This window comes from Xyrauchen texanus, chromosome 36, assembly GCF_025860055.1.
Source record: "Xyrauchen texanus isolate HMW12.3.18 chromosome 36, RBS_HiC_50CHRs, whole genome shotgun sequence".
NCBI lineage: Eukaryota > Metazoa > Chordata > Actinopteri > Cypriniformes > Catostomidae > Xyrauchen > Xyrauchen texanus.
The window spans coordinates 16145452-16164263 of NC_068311.1; the positions used below are offsets into that span (position 1 = coordinate 16145452).

Sequence of the window (18812 nt, forward strand, 5' to 3'; positions counted from 1 at the left end):
AGTCCAGCTCAACCTCCTTCATTCTGTACGACAAACATGTAAGTGGCATGGCGTGAGAAACTGTACATGGCTTAAATCATTAGAAACACTTAGATAAGCCTGTATTTATATGTCTACATGTTGTATGTCGAACATTCTTAACTCTTAACACACATCTCTTCTGAAGTTTGCAGACAACAACATGGTCATTGGCCTCATCCGCGACAGTGACGAGTCTGCATGCAGATGGGAGGTTGATCATCTGGCTGTATGGTGCGGTCACAACAACCTTGAGCTGAACACACGCAAAACAGTAGAGATGATAGTGGACTTCAAGAGAAACCTGCCACAGGAGCTGCTGACTCAGTTCTACTCAGCTGTCATTGAGTCTGTCCTGTATACATCTATAACTGTCTGGTTTGGTTCAGCCACCAAAGTCAGGACTGCTGAGAGGAAAAAATTAAGATAGTATACCAACAACACAATGTTTCTAAAGTTCCCATCTGTCAATCGATATCAGTTCCAGTCTCCTGGTGCGCCATACTACCTTTAAACAGTTATTTCCCTAGAAGGTTTGAAGGTTGATATTGATACACAGTAATAACCACCTTGTGACACATCAATGCATTAGTATAAGGATAACTGTGCATGGCACCATCACAATCAGGTAAACAAACTAAGGAAAACGAGCTCTTTGTGCATTACCAGCTGTCATGGCATGGAATATTACATTTGCATTTATTCATTTAGCAGATGCTTTTATCCAAAGTGACTTACAAATGAGAAATGCAACAGTATCGTACAATTACGGATCATACAAAATACCTCAATCATACTGTAATAACAATAGTGTTTCGCACTCACTTACTTTTGGATGTTCCTCATTTCTTACCTGTCTAGACGAAAATTGGCAGAAATTCTCCGGTTCTCATACAAGACGTGTGCTTCTTTGCACCCAATTCAGAACAAACTAAGGGAATTGTTGGCACTCCAGCTGCGATGCTGTGAGCCGATCAGAGCAAGTGGCAGAGACATCAAACTGTGTATTGTTCATAAAGCAAACACTATGTTTCAAAACCAGCCACTTCTTTTAACTGTAACTTAACATCCTTAAAGTAAACATTTTCTTAAAATAAAAAAGATAAGACAATTAAATTGGTAATGCTTTACAATAATGTTCCATTTGTAAACATTATTTAAAGAAATATTCCATGTTCAATACAAGTTAAGATTAATCGACAGAATCTGTGGCATAATATTGGTTACCCTCAAAGACATTTTTGACTCGCCCCTCCTTTACTTAAAAAGATAAAGCCAAAATCTGGGTTCCAGTGAGGCACTTACAATGGAAGTGAATGGGGCCAATCTGTAAATGTGAAAATATGAACTGTTTTAAAAGTAGCCACAAGACATAAACAATATGTGTTTTAACATGATTTTAGTGTGATCAAATCACTTGCTAACTTTTTCTGTGTAAAGTTATATCCAATTTTAAAACTTTGTTTCAACGGTGATGTAAAGTCACCAAACCCTAAAACCCCAAAACGACTGTAATAATTATGATTTAAATAACTTTACAGCTTCAACTTTACTTTTAAGTAATAATGAGATTTAACAGAGGAATTAATTTATAAAATGATAAGCTTCAGATTTCAGAATCAGATAAGTGCATCATTGTAACCTCGATTTTTCCTTCTTTTAAAGAAAAGAACAGACGAGTTAAAATAATTTTTTGGTGAATCAATATTATGCCACTAATACTTGTCGAATGAGCTTAACTTGTAGTGAACCAAGAATATTCCTGTAACAACATTAGTTAACATGAACTCACAATGATCAATAATTTTACAGCATTTATTAATCTTGGTTGATTTTAATTTCAACATAGTAATGCCTTTTTTGGTAACACTTTGTTGACATTAGTTATCATGAATATTAGTTAACATGATCTTACAATGAGCAATTGTATTTTTATTAACTAACATTAACAAAGATGAATAAATGCTGTAAAATATATATCGTTCACTGTTAGTTCATGATACCCAATGCATTAACTAATGTAAATGAATGGAACCTTATTGTAAAGTATTACAACGTTCTTTTCTGATTTGACAATAACTTGTTAGAAATTGGACACTTGATAAATGCACTTATAATAAGCAACAAAGGGTTTTGTGTTTGTATAGTTTGTATTTGGTTTTTATTATGTTTGATTAAACAATTCCTTGTACACAATTGTTGAATGATAGTGTTTTAAAATGATAACATAATGAGGCAAAGAACAGTGAGTTAATGATGCCACTTTTTTCAGACAATATTAATATAGGGTAGACCGAGTTGAAACAATGTGAAAGTTTCCCTTCTAATGCAAGTTTTAACTTTCATTTTCTGTTTGCATAATCACATTAGCTTCCTCTCTGTGTGGAAAATTTGAAGAACATGGTCCTCAATGATGAGAAACTAATAGAGACCATCAGTTTTGGGGGGTAATTTTTTGATTTTCTTACTATTCTATAATTGTGAATAAATCATTATTTCTGAATGACCATGACAGAAAACATCTCTTGTTGTAATTATTGATCAGTTTACCTTCAATTAATGAATTTTGGGACAACCCAGGATGTAAGGTCATGGAGAAAATCAGGCAAACATGCAAGGTGATCATTGGAGGACAGATGAAACGCTGTATTACAACTGTACTCGCTATAAGAAACATGGTTGCCAATGATCCTTCTAGAGTTTTGTTATATTTTATTCAGTCAGAAAGCTTAGATAAGCTAAATTAATTAATGAACATAGACAGACAGACAGACAGACAGACAGACAGACAGACAGACAGAAAGACAGACAGACAGACATTAATAGTAGAAAAGAGTAACAATGTATGGAGGTTTTGGCATTCATTTTATTAGTAGTCAGATAAAGATAAGCTATCTCATGTGACATGTCGGTTCATTCAGCTCTGTATTTGTGCAGTACAGCAAAAAGGATAACAACTGTACTCTTCTATAGTGTATCAAAACGCCGTACATAAATAGCTCATGGTTTAGGTATGTTATACAAAGTGTTTATGTTACAAAATAGCTTACATAAAGAAAACATTTTTATCAACAGTACCACAAGATGTCGCTGTAGGCCACCGATAAGACGACAGAAACATCGAGCCCTATACTTCGAAACATCTGGAATGTGCGTAAATTATTTGGACTAATTGCCTATTAAAATGTTAAATCCTACGGCTCTATTTCTCAAAATAACCATCATCCTCGTTAGACGACATGAACAGAAGATTCATTCTGTCAACCACTGATTTTATTTCTATTAGGCTACTTGTCTTTAAACACAAAGGTAGTTATTTTCTTTCTTTCTTTCTTTTTCTTCTTTTTCTTTTGTTCTTTCATTCTTTTTTCTTTCTTTCTTTGTTCATTTTCTTATTTCTTTCTTTCTTTTTCTTTTCTTCTTTCTTCTTTCTTCCTTCTTTTTCTTTTTTTCCTTTTCTTCTTTCTTTCTTTCTTTCTTTTCTTCTTTCTTTCAAACACATAATTAATAGTAAATTATGAGATCAATGCTTGTACTACGTATCCCATAAGTCCACCCTGGTGTAAGGGGCGGGGTTATTTGTAAGGGAAACACGCCCGTAGCGCTCATTTGTTCAGCCGCGCCTCACGATGTCTAGGCGGGGATTCTGTTGTTTGGTTGTCGTAAAAGCGAAAAAGTTACACAAGCATTTCATCGTTTTGTAACGCACACAATAGCTATTAATATTCAACAGCCACCACCTGAATTTGACTCAGCAGTGTCATCTTGGCTTTACATCTGAACGCGCAAACTCAGCACTGAAAAACCATCTTTGTTTTCTTTATTTTGAGGATAAAATAATCGAGACGTTTTAGTTTAAAAGGGCTCTGCCAACACAGGCAACGTAATTGTATAGTATAGACTAATCGAAAATCAAAATGAAATAAACATCCGGGATGTATTTTTTTGTTTTTATGTAAACTAAATAAATAAAGCGCAACGGGTTTTTCCAAAGGTCTAGACGCGCAGGCGAGTCTCGGGTGCTTGGAGTGACAAGAGAGAGAGGCGCGCGAGGAAAAATATGGAGTTGAATTCAGTCATTTTAACCGCTGGAGCCTCAGTCGGGGTTTTCAAATGTGTAAACTATGGAATCGGCAAACTTCCTATCCCCGAGACTGCTAAGAGGAACGCGTGGAAATGGAAAAACATCTCAACGTCTTTCGTGCACAGCCTGATAACCGGAGTGTGGTCTGTGCTTTGGTGAGTATCAGAATTCCTCCACACGTGCACGGGGAATGCACACCCATATATGTACATTTACTCATGTGTGTACCGTCTTTTTAATGTCTTGATCAGATGCTTGAGAATTTGATCGAAGCTAGATCTTTTGAGATACCACCCAGACAGTTATTGACACATTGCAATTAATGCATATAGTAATTCATGTATTGACTTTTAATTCAATAATATGCGATCAGACCTTTTTTTATTTTTTTTTAAGAAGTGCTATCTAACTTTGATGTGATTTATCCACGCTCTGTGTTTCTAGTTTTTGCATACATCCCCAGATGGCTGAGGATTTGATAGCAACATACTCTGTTTTCTCACACGCCCTGGTATCTGTTTCAATTGGTGAGTATAATGAAGCACTGTGCATATAAAGTGTTACATGGATAAGAGGGGGCGTGGAAACAATATTTCATGCCCACGAGTTACATACAATCTGACGCCTCTGTCATGAGCAGCAGGGCCAGTTTAGTAATTTGATGTAACTGGACAGACTTCACGTGTGACCTTAACTACCTGCTTCTTATGACCTGTACTTGGGTGATTGACATGTCAAGTAGTAACAGCAGTATCCTAATGCTTTTTTTGGTAAAATATTTTATAATCTTTGTATAATTTGTATACATTTTATGAGCTCATAATAATTGAGAAACTAAATAGAATATTTGTAATTTTTTAATTAATTTGTTACATTGCAGTACTATTTATGTAAACTGCAAAAGGTGATTTAAAGTGGTGAAATCCTTAAAGGGATAATTCACCCAAAAATGAAAATTCTCTCAACATTTACTCACCCTCATACCATTCCAGATGTGTTTGACTTACTTTCTTCTGCTGAAAAATAAAGGGAAGAATATCTCTGCTTTGTTAAAATTTCTTTTTTGGCAATCATAATTTCAAGCTTGATTACACTTCCTAGCGCCATCTAGTGCTCAGCACATTTCTCAAGCATTAGGAAGTGCAAGGGCAAGTGTAGGAGTTATATTTTGATCTGTTCTCACCCAAAAATCGATTGGATCTCTTCAGAAGATATTGATTAAACCACTGGAGTCCTATTGATGACTTTTACTTGTGTTTATGAGCTTTTTGGAGCTTCAAGTTCTGAACACCATTAATTTGCATTGTATGGACCTACAGAGCTGAGATATTAATTAAAAAATCTTCGTTTGTGTTCAGCAGAAGAAAGTCATACACATCTGGGATGGAATGAGGGTGCCTAAATAATGGAGGATATACATTTTTTGGAGAATTATCCCTTTAAATGAAATGGTGACTGGTCATCATTTACCCACTCTTATGTTGTTCCTCAACTATGACTTCCTTTCCTGCATGGAACTAAAAGTTAGGCAGAATGTTAGGGCCAGCCTGCTTCAGTCACCATTCACTTTCATTGTATATGTTTTCCCATACTGCCGTTGTTCGTCATTCTGCCTAGCAACTTATTTTGTGTTCCACAGAAGAAAGTATCCCATTATTGTTTAATTATAAATTGTGTTAGTTATAAATAAATAAATATATAAAAAAGTCAAACTTTAAATTCTGTAGCTTTAGCAGGTGTTAACATAAAACGTACCATAAGAAATCAAGTGTCATAGAAATAAATATTATATGCATTTTCATTTTGGCATTGCTCTTAAAAATCACTGTTGACTGCAATAAGTTAAGTCTATAATTCTTGTTCAAACTGCCAAATATCAGAGATATTTGAGATCATGCTGTTGGCAGAGATGTTAGCTGTAGCTACAGAATCAATGGCTGGCTTTATGATCCGTCCTAGGCACCACTACAACCCCATTGAGTCACATGACACTTCATGAATGGGCCTTTACTGGTGGCTTTACATTTTTTATATCCACCCACAATTTATGGTATTTTTCACTGAACATGTATCTCAGTTTGTGCAAAGCCCTGTTATCTCTGTAGACTATATTCTCATAAAATGTTAACTGCATGCAGGTTTGACATGTACTTGACCATCTGTCAATTTACAACTTGGCAGCTCTTCAAATTGTGTACAAAACTTTTCTGTTATCCTCTAATGGCAAAACATGAAGATCTGAGCTCATAAAAGACTAATATACTGCACAAATCATATTCTTACAGAGTATTTTTGTCTTGTTTTTCATAAAAAATTAGATTTTCCTGAGAAGCAAAACTGTGTAAATACGTAATTGCTGGGATTCTGTAATATTTTAACTTTTGGGGGGGGGAAATGTTAACTACATTTCATAAATTTTCTGAATACTCCACAACATTAGGCACTCATTAAGCCTCCAAAAAAGCTCATTATACACATATATTAAGGCTTGTTTCTTGAATACATGTGAATTTTGTCTTGTGTCACTGCCTGGCATAAACATGTGAAAAACAACAGTAAAAATCTAACATCTGCCTGTGCCACAAGAAAAAAATCCACTTATATTCAAGATACGTTCTCTGAAACCAAGCCTTAATATGTAAAAGTTAGTTATCTGATTGTACAAATGGCATTTCAAGAGTGCTGATATTTATTATAATGCCTCACTCTTTTTATCTGTTGGCGGCATTCCATTCAGGCTGCCAGTCTATAACTGCATCTAAACCTGCTGGTGCGTGCTTCTACTTTCACATGTGTAATGTAATCAAAGCAAAAAGATTGAAACAATGGTGTATAACAATTACACTTGTGTATTATAAAAAAAGCCAATCAGTGCATTTATATTAATGAGGTATCATATGTTGTGCTCCATTTGTTGGGTTGATCCTCCATCACTCTAAAATGCTGTCTCCATGGATACACTCATATTGTGAGATGGATGTAAATAGCACTCTGGAACTGACATCTTGGTAACCAACACAGTTGTTGTCATGGGATCTTGAAAAGCATGTTGTTTTAAGGTCTGTCTTGTTAACAGTTCCAATCTTTGAAAGATGTGTTTTTTGTGTTTAGGGTACTTCATTTATGACTTCTTTGATATGGTTCTGAATCAGAAGATTGGTCAATCATGGGAGCTCCTTTTCCATCATATAGTGGTAAGTAGACATAGAACCAAGTACATATAAAATCCCTGTATAGCTGGTCACCAGCATATAATGTTGTGTTTTGAAAGCTAGTCCACTAGCTAGACCAGCACCAAACCAGCATGGGAAATGTTCAACAGGGATATGTTTGGTGAAAAGTAAAGCCACTGACATTGTTTTGTAAGTGAATGAGTCTTTGGTGGTAAACAGTAACATATTTCTAAAAGCAGTTTCTGTATTACTCACCTTCCTAATAAAACAGCACAGGCCTGATAAGGCTCCTTTTAGGTGTACACAAATAGTCCAACCTGTCTGACTACTTTGTCTTTGTAAAGAGTGCCAGTCTCTCAATGTGTCCTTTTGAAAAGCTTTTTGGAAAAGGGTAGATGATAACTGTAACGAGTTTCCACTGAGGAAGGGACGGAAACAGCAACAGGATTCAGGTAAGGTTGTTTTTAATTCACACACTAATTCACACACTACTACAACACACTAGCTTCTTGGCCTTCATGTCGGGCTCTCCCCTGGGCTCTGTTGCTGCTGCTTTTTATGCCGCTCCCCTCAAGCTACTGCAATTAGAGACAGGTGTTAGACATAATTTAGCTCAGGTGTGAGTGCCCTTACCGCTTTTCTCTCCCGGACGGGCACTTGACCACGCCCCCGCTGCCACATACCCCCACCGCCCGACTCAGGCCAGGGCGTCATCCGGCCTGCCTACCACTCCCCCCCCCCATTTCTGGAGAGGAAGTCAGCGGCAGCCATCTGCACCCCCGGTCTGTGGACCACCTTGAACTTAAAAGGCTGGAGGGCCAGATACCAACGGGTGATCCGGGCGTTAGTATCTTTCATGCGGTGGAGCCACTGCAGTGGGGCGTGATCCGAGCAGAGGGTGAAGGCCCGCCCCAGCAGGTAGTATCGGCGGGTGAGGACCGCCCACTTGATGGCCAGACACTCCTTCTCTACGGTGCTGTACTTAGTCTCCCTCAAGGAGAGCTTCCGGCTAATGTACAGCACCGGGCGTTCCTCTCCCTCCACCACCTGCGAGAGTACGGCCCCCAGCCCTCTGTCTGAAGCGTCCGTCTGCAAAACAAAAGGGAGAGAGAAGTCAGGTGCATGCAAAAGCAGCCCCCCCACAAAGTGCAGCTTTAATCTGTATAAACGCCTGTTGGCACTGCTCCGACCATTGGACCGGATCTGGAGCCCCCTTTTTAGTGAGGTCAGTCAGCGGGCTGGTGACATCCGAATAATTAGGCACAAATCTTCTGTAATAGCCAGCCAGCCCCAGGAACTGCCTCACCCCCTTTTTGGTCTTGGGTCTAGGGCAAGTCGCAATCACCGCGGTCTTGTCAATTTGGGGATGCACCTGGCCATGACCCAAGTGGAACCCCAGATACCGTACCTCCACACGCCCAACCGCGCACTTTTTTGGGTTTGCCGTGAGCCCCGCCCGCCGCAGCGATCTCAGGACGGCCCTCAGATGTTGCATGTGCCGCTGCCAATTCATGGCATAAGCAGTGTGCGGTCTGAGGATCCTATCCATGAGGCGCTGAAACGTGGCTGGTGCCCCGAACAAACCGAAAGGATGCGTCACGAATTGGTGTAATCCGAACGGCGTGGTGAAGGCCGTTTTTTCACGGGAAATTGGTGTCAAGGGGATCTGCCAATAACCCTTCGTTAGATCCAAGGTCGAATAAAATCGAGCCGTACCTAACCGATCGAGCAGTTCATCAACACAGGGCATTGGGTACGCGTCAAATTTAGACACCGCGTTGACTTTCCTATAATCCACACAGAAACGTACAGACCCATCGCTCTTGGGAACAAGGACGACCGGGCTGGACCAATCGCTGTGGGATTCTTCTATTACTCCCATCTCAAGCATCGCGTCCAATTCTTCTCAAACTACTTTCTTTTTATGTTCGGGCAAGCGATAGGGGCGGCAACGTACCACCACGCCCGGCTCGGTCTCGATATGGTGATGTATGATGTTTGTGCGGCCCGGTAGAGGAGAAAACACGTCTGCAAACTCCTTTTGTAATTCAGAAACATCCGCGAGTTGGCGCGGTGAGAGGTGGTCTCCACAAGGAACCGGGGTGTTGAGATTGCGGGCTTTGTTTACCTCCGGTCCGAGCTCCGCCCTCTCCAGAACTACCGTTGCCAACATCACAGAGGCCGCCTCTTCTCTCCACAATTTCAGGAGGTTGAGGTGATATATTTGATGCGCGCCCCCCCTATCGGTACGTTTAACCTCATAATCGAGATCCCCTACTCGTCGTGTGACCTCAAAGGGTCCTTGCCACTTGGCGAGTAATTTCGAGCTCGATGTTGGGAGTAATACAAGCACTTTATCTCCCGGTGCGAATTCCGTAGCTGGGCACCCCTGTCATACAGCCGGCGTTGGCGTTCTTGAGCCTGGAGCAAATTCTCCTGTGTTAATTTCCCCAGTGTGTGGAGTTTTGCTCTAAGATCAAGAACGTATTGAATTTCGTTTTTACTATTAGAAGGTCCCTCCTCCCAAGCTTCGCGGATGACGTCGAGGACCCCGCGTGGGCGTCGCCCGTACAGCAGCTCGAACGGTGAGAACCCCGTGGAGGCTTGTGGGACCTCCCGTACTCGCGAATAACAGGGGTCGAGCCACCTATCCCAATTCCTAGCGTCTTCGTAGTACGAACTTACGAATCATATTTTTTAGTGTTTTATTAAATCGCTCCACTAGGCCATCAGTCTGCGGATGGTAAATGCTAGTGCGAATCGACTTAATGCCCAATAGTTCGTAAAGCTCGCGAAGTGTACGTGACATAAACGTTGTGCCCTGATCGGTGAGGATTTCTTTCGGAATCCCCACCCGGGAGATTATTTTGAAGAGTGCCCCTGCAACACTACGTGCGGAGATGTTGCTCAGGGGCACTGCTTCCGGATATCGCGTTGCATAATCCACTAGGACTAACACAAAGCGATGTCCGCGTGCTGTCTGTTCTAATGGCCCGACGAGGTCCATTCCAATTCTTTCGAAGGGGACCTCGATCAATGGAAGGGGGCGCAAAGGCGCTTTTGGGGTGGCCGGTGGGTTTACCAACTGACATTCACGGCACGCCGCACACCACCTGCAGACGTCACCGCCAATGCCCGGCCAATAGAAACGGGCTATTAGACGGAGAAGTGTCTTTCTTTCCCCTAGGTGCCCGGCCATAGGATTATAGTGAGCCGCCTGGAAAACCATTTCCCGGCGGCTCCGTGGAATCAATAATTGTGTCACTTCCTCCTTTGTTTGAGCGTCCTGCGTCACTCTGTACAACTGATCTTTAATAAGTGAAAAATATGGGTATGCAATGGCGATGCCCAGCCGGAGCTGTTGACCATCAATTACTCTCACTTGGCCAAGAGCATGTTTAAGGGTTTCGTCCCGCGACTGCTCCAGAGGGAAGTCCCCCTCAGGGAATTCCCTGAGAGGAGGGGCGGGCACCTCGCCCCTTCCCTCGTCATTCCGAGCAGCCGAGGACGGCCCCGGCTCCGCCTCCCCTGCCAAAGCATCGCACACCGCACACCTCTTAATGCAGGACCCATCCGCACAAATACCCTCTAAAATATCTTTGAAATTCGGCCAATCAGTACCAAAGATTAGCGGATGGGTGAGGCGGGAACTAACCGCTGCCTCCACACTATGGTTTTTTCCCTTGAATTTAATCGCCAAAGTCACCATGGGATACTTGTGAACATCCCCATGCACACACCTCACCCTCACCAGTTTAGCTAATCCCAAAGCCCCGGGTTGAACCAAGCGTTGGTGGATGATGGTCTGGTTACAGCCGGTATCCAACAATGCTTGGTATGTACCCCCCTGGATCCTTACCGGAATACGGTATGCTCCAGCCCGATCGGGGGCAGCCTGCGGGAAGTCGGAGACCCGCACCACCGTCCCTATTTCCATCAGCGGACACTGATCCCGGAAGTGGTCCGGGTCTCCGCACCTCCAGCAGACCGGCCCAGGCGCCACGGCCGCACCCGTGCTGGTGGGCGTCCCCACCTGAGGAGGAGAGCGGCTGAAGGACGGGGAAGGGGTAGGCGGGTTCTCCCACTGCCGGGAAGTTGGTCTCATGAATCCTCCGCGCCTGCGGGGGGCAGGAACGGACCCTGGGGAGAGGGTAGAGCGAGAGGGAAGAGGGGAGGGGAGAAAAACAGGGAAGACACAGGGAAAGGGGAGAGAGAGAGAGAGGGCTCATCCGCCCTTGGAATCGCCGCCATGTGGTCCTCCGCGAGACGTACGGCTTCCTCCAGCAACGCCGGGCGGTGGCACTGGACCCACTCCGCCGTTTTCCGGGGCAAGCGCTGGACAAACTGCTCCAGTACCACTTGATCGACGAGCTCCTCGACGTCGCGGTCCCCCGCAAGCAGCCACCTCCGACAGGCATCACGGAGTCGTTGGGCGAACGCAAACGGGCGGTCGGATTTATCCAGTTTCATGGCCCGGAAGAGCTGGCGACTTTCTTCCGGGGTCCGACCAACCCGTTGCAGGATGGCTCTTCTCAAGTCGGTATAAGCCAGGAGGCTTGTTGCCAGAAGTTGTTGTGCCGCGAGTTGGGCTTCCCCGGACAAGAGAGGGACGAGGCGGGCTGCCCACTGGTCGCGTGGCCAACCACAAATTTCCGCCGTGAGCTCAAAGAGGTTTAGGAACGCCTCTGGATCATCTGCCGGCCCCATCTTCTGTAGCGCGGGTGGGGGCAGTGTGGCGCGGGTGTCCGGGGTCGCGGCTGCGTCTGGAGCAGCCTCCTGGCTGAGGAGGCTCCGGATGGCAAGCCGGTCCTCTGCTTGAGCCCGCATGATCTCAAAGAACCGACGATCCTGGTCCTGTCGGAGCTCAAGCAGAGACTGTTGGTGGCCCTGATGGAGCGTAGCGAGGGACTGGAGGACTTCCGCCAGCTGGGAGGACTCTATGGGGCGACTCTATTCCATAGCTTTGGACCACTGTTCCTGCCAGTCCCGGGTTTCGGCACCAGTGTAACGAGTTTCCACTGAGGAAGGGACGGAAACAGCAACAGGATTCAGGTAAGGTTGTTTTTAATTCACACACTAATTCACACCCTACTACAACACACTAGCTTCTTGGCCTTCATGTCAGGCTCTCCCCTGGGCTCTGTTGCTGCTGCTTTTTATGCCGCTCCCCTCAAGCTACTGCAATTAGAGACAGGTGTTAGACATAATTTAGCTCAGGTGTGAGCACCCTTACCGCTTTTCTCTCCCGGACGGGCGCTTGACCACGCCCCCGCTGCCACAATAACAAAAGTTCAGCAGAGATAGCGGGAGAAGTTAAACTTGTGAAATATCCTAGACTCTTAAACAAATTCACAGTAGGGCTGGGTGATTATATTAGATATTTATAATATATTGGCACTGATTCTGCTGACAATATAATATTTAGCAACATTTTGAATACTGCAATGATTTTAATGTGCTTTTCATTTGGCCATTAAGTTTCCAAAACACACTGTCAGACTAATCGCTCTAAACTGTCCATTTTAATGAAACAGTTCAAAACTGTTCAGATTCAATCGTCATTACTTACAATAATAATAAAAAAAAAATATATATATATATATATATATATATATACATATATACATACACCGATCAGCCACAACATTAAAACCACCAGCCCAATATTGTGCCGCCAAAACAGTGCCAACCCGCAATCTCAGAATAACTGAGATTATATTGTTCTCACCACAATTGTACAGAGCGGTTATCTGAGTTATCATAGACTTCATCAGTTCGAACCAGTCTGGCCATTCTCTGTTGACTTCTCTCATCAACAAGATGTTTCCATCTGCAGAACTGCTGCTCACTGGATGTTTTTTGTTTTTGGCACCATTCAGAGTAAATTCTAGAGACTGTTGTGTGTGAAAACCCCAGAAGATCAGCAGTTACAGAAATACTCACACCAGCCCGTCTGATACCAACAAACATCCATGTGATTATCTAATCAGCCAATCATGTGACCGTAGTGCATAAAATTGTGCAAATATGGGTCAGGAGCTTCAGTTAATGTTTACATCAACATCAGTTGTATAAATAACAATATACAATATAAATATATATATATATATATATATATATATATATATATATATATATATATATATATATATATTGTGTTACTAAAAGATCAAGAAAACATCATAAACTGAATTCAGCAAGCATTTTTAGTGATGACGCAATTAATCATTGAATCAGAATATACACTGGCAGCCAAAAGTTTGGAATAATATACAGATTTTGCTCTTATGGAAAGAAATTTGTACTTTTATTCACTAAAGTGGCATTCAACTGATCACAATGTATAGTCAGGACATAAATAACATGAAAAATCTCTATTACAATTTGAAAAAATAATCAAAACTTCTTAAACTATGAAGAGTTCTCATTTGACTCAGTGTTCTCATCAAAAATCCTCCACTTGCAGCAATGACAGCTTTGCAGATCCTTGTTATTCTTCTTTTCATGAATAACATTTTATGTTATTTCTTTAATGAAAGAAAACCTGTCCTTTTGTACAAAACTAGTTAACACAGCAAATGTCACACATTTTCTTATTTGATTACTGATCAGGAAATTGTGTGGAATCTTAAATATTTATTAGATTATGAATGTATATTTTTCACAATTACACAGAGAGGTAATCATAATACGCAAGCAACAGTGAGAGAGGAGCAGGTTATTTTATGTATATGAAGTTTTCTCACCTGCACTCCAAGCTACATCTTGATGTAATCCTTCCTCATGATCACACAGCGTGTTTTTGTCAGCTGAATGGGAGACTAAAACACTATTAATGTGTGACAAGACTGCAGTATACCCAACAGATTCGTGCAGCATGTGCAAGCCATTCGCACATCACAAGCCGATCAACTTTTTCGCCCTTTTCGGTGAATCGCACCTGCAAAATCCTAAAACGTTATTTCCAGGTTTAATTTATAGATTTAATAGACTCCGTTTTTGCGCACGATGTAGGTTTATGTTTTCTCTTTTAATCATTTAATGCAAAAAAATAAAAATAAAAAATCACATACAGTTCTTGGCTAGACTTTCATCGTATGTAATTTTGACGGACAGGGTCAAAAATTGCTTATAGCAAAATATGCCTTTATTTTTTTATGAAGAGAACAGATGAACAACAGAGACACCACTAAAAGCAGATGAATGTTTGGCCACTAAAACACGACATATGAGCAACGCAATATTACAAAAAACACATACGATTAAAATATGAACAAAAAACGTAAAAAATTAACTGGACAGATTACAAATTTGGACCATTTTTAAATATTTCTTGTTGCTTAGTACTCTCAAAGACATTATTGGTAGAATTGGCAGAAACGTGTGTGTGAAAAGCACTTTGGTGTAAAGTGACGTCATTTTATAGACTTCAATGTATTCTGCATTACTGATGTGTGTCGTGTGAAAGACCCTTAATGCGTATAAATATCACTCACTTTTGCACATTAATCATTGATCTTCACAATCACAAAAGTGACCGATTGTGGTTTCAAAATGCAGAATTTCTCAGAAGGTGAGGAGTTTGGATCCTTGAAATTATTATTTTTTTTTATCATGCATTTATTTATTTTGTGGAATTTGATAATTTTATACAGCACACCTGACAAACACTAGTGTGCCGCGGCACAGTGGTTGGGGAACACTGCCATAAGCCACAGCACCATCACTATTTGAAAAAAGTCATTTTTGATGAAACTTTATCCTTGAGTAATCATGCTAAATTGCTAATATGGTGCTAGAAATTCACATGCCATTATATTAAATGCAGTTGAAAGCTATTTGGTATGTCTTAAGACTGGCATGTCTTAAGGTCAATATTAGGTAAAAAATGTGAAAAAAAGAAACTGCTTTTTCTAGAAACTCGTCAGTCAATCCTGGTCTAGCTGATCCCACAAAAGCTCAATGGGATTAAGATCAATAACACTTGGGGGTCCTGGGTAGTTCACTGAGTATTGTGCTGACTACTACCCTGGAGTAGCGAGTTTGGATCCAGATTGTGCTGAGAGAATCCAGCCAGGTTTCCTAATCAACCAAATTGGCCTGGTTGCTAGGGAGGGTAGAGTCACATGGGGTAACCTCCTCATGGTCGTGATTAAGTGGTACGTAGTGGCAATTGGGCATTCCAAATTGGGGAGAAAACGGTATAAATAAATATAAAATATCCATAACACTCTTTTCCAATTACCTGTTGTCCAATGTCTGTGTTTCTTTGCCCACTCTAACCTTTTCTTTTAGTTTTTCTGTTTCAAAAGTGGCTTTTTCTTTGCAATTCTTCCCATAAGGCCTGCACCCCTGAGTCTTCTCTTTACTGTTGTACATGAAACTGGGGTTGAGCAAGTAGAATTCAATGTTGTCACCTGAGCACATGTGAGGCGTCTATTTCTCAAACTAGAGACTCTGATGTACTTATTCTCTTGTTTAGTTGTACATCTGGCCTTCCACATCTCTTTCTGTCCTTGTTAGAGCCTGTTGTCCTTTGTCTTTGAGGATTGTAGTGTACGCCTTCGTTTGAAAAGGTTTCAGTTTTTTGACAATTTCAAGCATAGTATAGACTTTATTCCTCAAACAATGATTTTCTTTTTTCCAAATTTTTTTTACCTAATATTGACCTGAAGACATGCCAGTCTTAAGACATACAACTGTGTTTAATATAATGGCAAGTGATTTTCTAGCACCATATTAGCAATTTAGCATGATTACTCAAGGATAATGTTTCATAAAAAATTACTTTTTCAAATAGTGATGGTGTTGTTTTATTTCATCATTTATTTCGCAATGTCCTGACTATACTTAGTGATCAGTTGAATGCCACATAGGTGAATAAAAGTATCAATTTCCTTCCTAAACAGCTAAATCTGTACATTATTCCAAACATTTGGCGTGCGTGCGTGCACGCGTGTGTGTGTGTGTGTGCGCTTTGTCGAAATGGTGGCTCCTCTGGGGTAAAATATATTATACATATGACAATATATTTTGATTGTTGTAAAAAGGCTGTAAAATATAGTTGTTTTTTTTAGCTATATCTCCCAGCCACAATCCATAGTGATGTAAAATTAATTCAGCCCCTTTCAATAAATCAGTTTATTTGCTCACTAAACAAACTGCCATGTGTTAAAATGGATAGAGGAAGAACGTTGAGTTCAGTGGGTTTGATGTCATGCCATGTCGGATCACCACAGCGCTTTGGTTCTTTTGGGATTCTGTGGCGTCACCACCACTTGGCAGAAGGGAAAGTTGCCAGCTTCATTCTGTGGTTCTGTTGTTGGTGTTGTTCCCTCTTTTCTTGGGATCTCATTCACTGAAATGGCCGGAGGGAACATGTTGTCAGATTCTTAACAGCAGTGTGAGAAACTGTCAGACCTTACCCACTGTATACCTCATGGACAAAACTGTAACAATGTTTTGGTTGTACCCAAAGTTTTAAATGAATGCTGTTTGTCAACAGACAAAACCTTCGATTGTCATTGGTTTGGTTTGACTGATCATTTGTCAGGTCAAATGAAAAAAATGACATAACAATGTTTTCTTTTCAAACTAAGCAAAACATCTACAGACAATTGCCTTGTTTGAGAAGGCAATAGAGCTGTTCAGTCATGACATCAATTTGTAGGTCAACTCTTAAGGCTAATTCGGCATTGGCTCCCCTGGAATTTCTAATTGGTCTTTTAGAATAGCAGTTTTCATTTAATGACTAAAATAATGTGTGGTTACAGGTACTACAGAATTTTGGGCTCTCTAGATACATATATGGTTGAAACATAAAATTGCAAGTTACTTGCAGAGGAACATATTTATTTAAAAAAAATTATTTGGCATCTGAGCAAGCACATAGCAGCCGGACCTTCCTCCTTTTCTGTGCAAAGACATACGATCCAAGCATGAAGTTTTCCACAAAATCAAATCCGACAGCTCTGAATGTAAAATCATTTTTGTAGTCTTAAGGCCCTGGTATTCTTAGTTTTTCCAGTTGACAGTTTTCCTTTCAAAGTATACTGTTTTGACCACAGGCTATCTATAATAGGGGCGGCTGTGTCTCAGGTGGTAGAGTGGGTCGACTGCCAATCGCAGGATTGGCGGTTCGATTCCCGGCCCACACGACTCCACATGCTGAAGTGTCCTTGAGCAAGACACTGGACGCCAAGTTGCTCCCAGTGGCAGGCTAGCGCCTTGCATGGCAGCTCTGCCGCCTTTGGTGTTTGAGTGTGAATGTGAATGTGAATGTGTGTGTGATTGGGACACAGTGTAAAGCGCTTTGGTAATTTCTAAGGATAAAAAGGCGCTATATAAGTGCGGACCATTTAATCTTATAAGAATGCGTTCGACGCATGTGTACAGATGAGAAAATCGCGAATAGATAAAATTTGGGCTGTGCGAGAATAGTCCACGCAGACTGTGCTGATATTTGCATCACTCATACTGTGCGCAGAGCGATCTGCAACATGGACTACCGATGTGTACTTTAGCCTTTACCCTAGTGACTCAGGGTAAAGCAAGGACACAGATATTTATAGACTAGCTTGAATACTGTATTGCTATTTTCTATTGAAAAATGAATATAGAAATCCTCAGTAGTGTAACTTTATTATTACTTGTAGAAAATTTCCGAATTTGTTTTACAACATAAATTAAGCAGTCATACTTCAAACGTGAATTTTGAAAACTGTTTAAAATGTATGTTGCTGGCAAGTATGCTTCATGAGAACTACAGCAATTTGTCCAATGAATTACACAACATTCGTATCAACTTATGTGCTTGACCAACTGTGTAATTAATCGGATAACTGTTGAAAACCACTTTTCTGAAAACCCATTAGAAATTCCTGAGGGAAGCTCAAGCTCGAAAATTTTAACTTCTGGATTTTTGGACTACAAACTTAACAGCTCTTGTTTGTCACTCTTCAAGAGTGTATGGAAAGTCTGATTTAATGGAATTCTTATTTGTAGCTCAAGATCAAGGAGCTCAACAGGATCAGTGACCCACAGTAGGGGTGTGTGTTCATGACAGCTTGTAGCATTTCCCTTCCTCTATGGAAAAAAGAAGTCTTGTTGGGCCTGAAATAGCAGGTTGATGTACCGCTATAGAGTAGACCATCTATACATACAAATTAACCTGATTTGGGGTGAAGTCCACATATAGAAACAGTCATACCTCTTGGAGTCAGCCATTTGCTGTTGAAAAACATGCATGTTCCAGCTCTTAATAGAAGAGGAATGGTGAGCGCCCCACTATCAACCCAGTTGTGTCATTATTAAATACTAACAAAGTAAATGGTAAGAGAGAATAGTGGACTTGTAAAAATGGTTTGCTTGGTTTGTGGGTATTACTGCTTGACAATCACTTTTAGGAATGTAAGTTTCCAGAGGTGGTTCTGTGAAAAGGAACACACTAACCCAATAACATTTTTGGCATTTGGACTACCACAACCCTCCTTATTTAAAATGGTTTCTTACAAATTGTTCTTCTGAGAGCAAATGTC

At 41.1% G+C, this 18812-nt stretch overlaps 1 protein-coding gene across 1 annotated transcript in view; it reads left to right on the forward strand.

Annotated features, from left to right (window-relative positions):
* Window positions 1-3709: 3709 nt before the first annotated feature.
* Window positions 3710-18812, forward strand: part of tlcd2 (TLC domain containing 2) — a 31376-nt gene continuing 16273 nt past the window's right edge. Inside the window, exons 1-3 of the mRNA XM_052107096.1 lie at window positions 3710-4257; window positions 4547-4629; window positions 7214-7296. Coding sequence (XP_051963056.1) covers window positions 4079-4257; window positions 4547-4629; window positions 7214-7296 — 345 coding nt within the window. The 5' untranslated portion in view covers window positions 3710-4078. The remainder of the gene's footprint in view (window positions 4258-4546; window positions 4630-7213; window positions 7297-18812) is intronic.